This window comes from Vigna angularis, chromosome 2 (genome assembly GCF_016808095.1).
Source record: "Vigna angularis cultivar LongXiaoDou No.4 chromosome 2, ASM1680809v1, whole genome shotgun sequence".
Taxonomy (NCBI): Eukaryota; Viridiplantae; Streptophyta; class Magnoliopsida; order Fabales; family Fabaceae; genus Vigna; species Vigna angularis.
In genome coordinates this window covers 43,899,635-43,902,755 of record NC_068971.1, presented here as the reverse complement: position 1 = coordinate 43,902,755, position 3,121 = coordinate 43,899,635, and the positions used below count along the sequence as shown (strand labels likewise).

The following is a 3,121-nucleotide window of genomic DNA, read 5'->3' as shown; positions in this document are numbered from 1 at the left end:
ACTGACAAATAAATTATATAAATAAAAGAAAAAAAAAAGGAAAAATTGTCGTTACAGTGAAATACTGCTAGTACTGCATATCGCATATTTAGTATTGAGTGAAATTTTTCCAAGCACAAAAATTGTCTTTACAGCATCAAAAAATCAAGGATCTAAATTGTGATCATAATTTTCTCTCATATCTTGACATTAATTACGAACAGATATGGCTGTAAAGTCTAAAATACTACATATCTGTATAAAACTGTTTACAATTTACAGTTTAAGCTACTAATTGGTAATATTCTGAATTAGGCTTTAAGAAACTAATTACATACATGTTAATACGTGACAATGTAATGGAAAATTTCATGCAGGCTATGATTTAGATTTGGTTAGTAACTATCAAGTTGCAATTCCTCTAAACGATTTTTATAATTGACCCTCAATTATAAGTTTATAACTGAATCTATTTTATTATTGACCACACTGACTTAGTTAGAGTTTATCCAATTGACCATACTGCATTTCTGTGTCTTTCAAAGCTGTTTTCAGTTCATTGTCTGTAATTGGAAAGTAAACTGAAGATTGAGTGAAGTCTAAAACCAGACCACCACATTGAAAACGATAACATTTTTTATGTTTTCAAAAAAGGAAAAGCAACGATTCCAATTGCAGTGAATCTGAGGCTGCTGATTTTATATTATTTTAATCGGTATGGCAACAGGAATGAAGGATGGCATAGTCCTTGATCCCATCTAAAGAAATTATTCCTTCCTTATGGAATTTATTGTGCCTTCTGCTTGTTTTGTCAGGAGCCAACCAATTCCTACTTGCCATTATAACCTAAAAACAACCAAAAAGAAAACTTACACAGCAGCACGAAATCATCACAGGTTTTATTAGCAAACGAGAACGACAGTGGTTGTTTATTTAGCATTGAGTGCCCAACCATAAAAGCACTAGGATGTTCATAGCATCCTTCATACTTTCACTGAACAAAAACAACAATTGACACAATTGGACTATAGTCCAAACACATGAAACGTAGAGAAACTTGTAACAACACAGTTTCTCTTGCACACCGTAACAACCATGAAAGATATTCAATGCAACTTAGTCTCCCCACCATTGATGGACATAGACACCATTGTTTCTGAGACCCTTGTAAATATCCATACAACTTTCCATGCTCCTGCTTACACTTTTATCATTACCTCTCCTCTCGGGACACTTGAGAAACAACTCATCAACAAAGCATATAGCTCCATTCTCAAATATATCAGAGAGGAACTTGAGTTCAACATTTCCTGCATTCATCTTGAGGACTACAAAATCAGCATATTGCACAGTTTCTCTGAACCAGGCAAGGAAATCAAACTCCTCCTCCCCAAGGAAAGAATCCAGATCATCATCATTATCATCTGTTCCAAGTTTAGCAGTGACCTTCCCAATACCAGCCAAGCCAGGGTGATAAACAAAGGTAATACCAGGTCGCTTCACGTAGGACAACATGATGGAAGTGTTGTAGTGAACAAAGTAAACATTGAAATCTTTCTGATCAATAGGGTATGATGGCAGGAACCAATCACTGACATTGGCATTAAGCAGCTCCCCCACCCCAATATCAATATACACCAACCTCTTCCTACTTGAAACATCCACAAACTTAGGCAAATAGGGAATGTTCTTGTCAAACTCAGGAGGTGGTGCCTTCTGTTTCTCACTCAAAAGAGGCTCCATCAACTCTATGAGGGGTTTGGTGAAGGTGAGACTGGGACAATCAGCCGGTAAATTATGTTGGTAAAACGTAGCGTCGTCATATCTTTTCTTGAAAACAACAAGGTTAAGCTCATTGACATAATCAACATGCACCACATTGGAAGATCTTAACAAAGAGGAAACAGGGGTGGCTGCCCTTATTAAATCATTGGGTTGCGAACCAGAGCTACCTACAATAAAGGCGCCAATCCCACCAGGCTTAAGAACACGCTCAATCTCGAGAACCAACAGAGCAGGGACAGATACCTTGTCGAGGTCCCTGGAAAACACGAAATCGAAGGAAGAATCCTCGTACAGGACCTCTTTCTGCTCGAAACTGCGCGTTTGGACGGCGCTGACGGCGGAGAAGCCTAACTGTTTCATTGCCACGATGGCCATCGAAGATCCTTCTCCAACGAAGAGACTCTTCGCTCCGGGGTAGAGCAACCGGTTACCGGTGAGCTCGGAGACCACGGTGAGGGTCAAGTTGGCGTCTTTCCCGCAATTGACCGGGACCCAGAAGTGGGTTCGGAGAAATTGAGAAGCGGGGCGGAAAGTGACGCCGTGGAAACCGGAAACGCAGTCTAAGTAGGTCGCGATTGGAGCGAAATCGAAGAGCGACTGCGCGCGGTAGAGAGAGACGATGGAGATGGCGCAGGCGAGGAGGATGGAGCGTAGAAGGACGCGCCTGGCGATGGAGGCATTGAGGATGTGGAGATTGAAGAAAGCCTTGGTGTCCATTGAAGTTGTTTGATGAAGAGAGATTGATTTCAATTGAGAGAGAAAAATTTGAAGCCGAAAGATAAGAAAGAGAAGAAGATTAGCGAGTGCAAAACCTGGAGGAGGTATGATTCCCACCCACGAGGACTCCCATTGATTTTTGGAAGCTTAACCAGACCCTCTTCGGAACCCTTTTCCCCTTCTCCGTCCGGTTGAACCGGGCCCCACCCATTTTTTCCATTCCCGGCTACCTCATTACTTGTTCATCTTGTGCTTTTCTGCAGTGTGTAATATAATGGGTAGATCTGAAACAGAGCCTAAAAGGAAGGGGACCAGAAGAAGAAGAAGAAGAAGATTATGAAGTGAGTGTGGAGTGTGTGGAGTGCAGATTGAGATCCAAAGATATAGCAGAAGATGGTGTCGAGTGAAGGTGTTATCTGTGATGTGATTGTCACCGCACGTCATCTTGGTCCCATTACGTGTCAACCCATCAAAGTTTCACTTCTCCTTCTATCGCACATTTTTTTTAACTGCTTCCTCCGTTATAATAGCTTCTATAACCGATGGCTACTGTTTTATAGTTACCCACGTAACAAGCCAAAACCAGGAATCTTCATATTGTTTTCCCAACACCATGCTTTTTCTGTTAACACCACCTCAA

At 41.1% G+C, this 3,121-nt stretch overlaps 1 protein-coding gene across 1 annotated transcript; it reads right to left on the bottom strand.

Moving 5' to 3' along the window:
- Window positions 1–855: 855 nt before the first annotated feature.
- LOC108329795 (uncharacterized) lies at window positions 856–2,919 on the bottom strand. The gene is made up of 2 exons (XM_017564184.2): window positions 2,577–2,919; window positions 856–2,428 (listed from the first exon to the last, which is right to left on the bottom strand). The coding sequence occupies exons 1-2, from the start codon at window positions 2,699–2,701 to the stop codon at window positions 1,096–1,098; spliced, it is 1,458 nt and encodes a 485-aa protein (XP_017419673.2). The 5' UTR covers window positions 2,702–2,919; the 3' UTR covers window positions 856–1,095.
- Between the last annotated feature and the right edge of the window lie 202 nt (window positions 2,920–3,121).

Bases quoted from the DNA above. Each gene is read 5' to 3' on its own strand.
- LOC108329795 (XM_017564184.2), bottom strand. From the start codon at position 2,701: ATGGAAAAAATGGGTGGGGCCCGGTTCAACCGGACGGAGAAGGGGAAA. The intron at 2,429-2,576 runs GTTTTGCACTCG...CTCCATCGCCAG, and splicing joins GGGAATCATACCTCCTCCAG to GCGCGTCCTTCTACGCTCCA.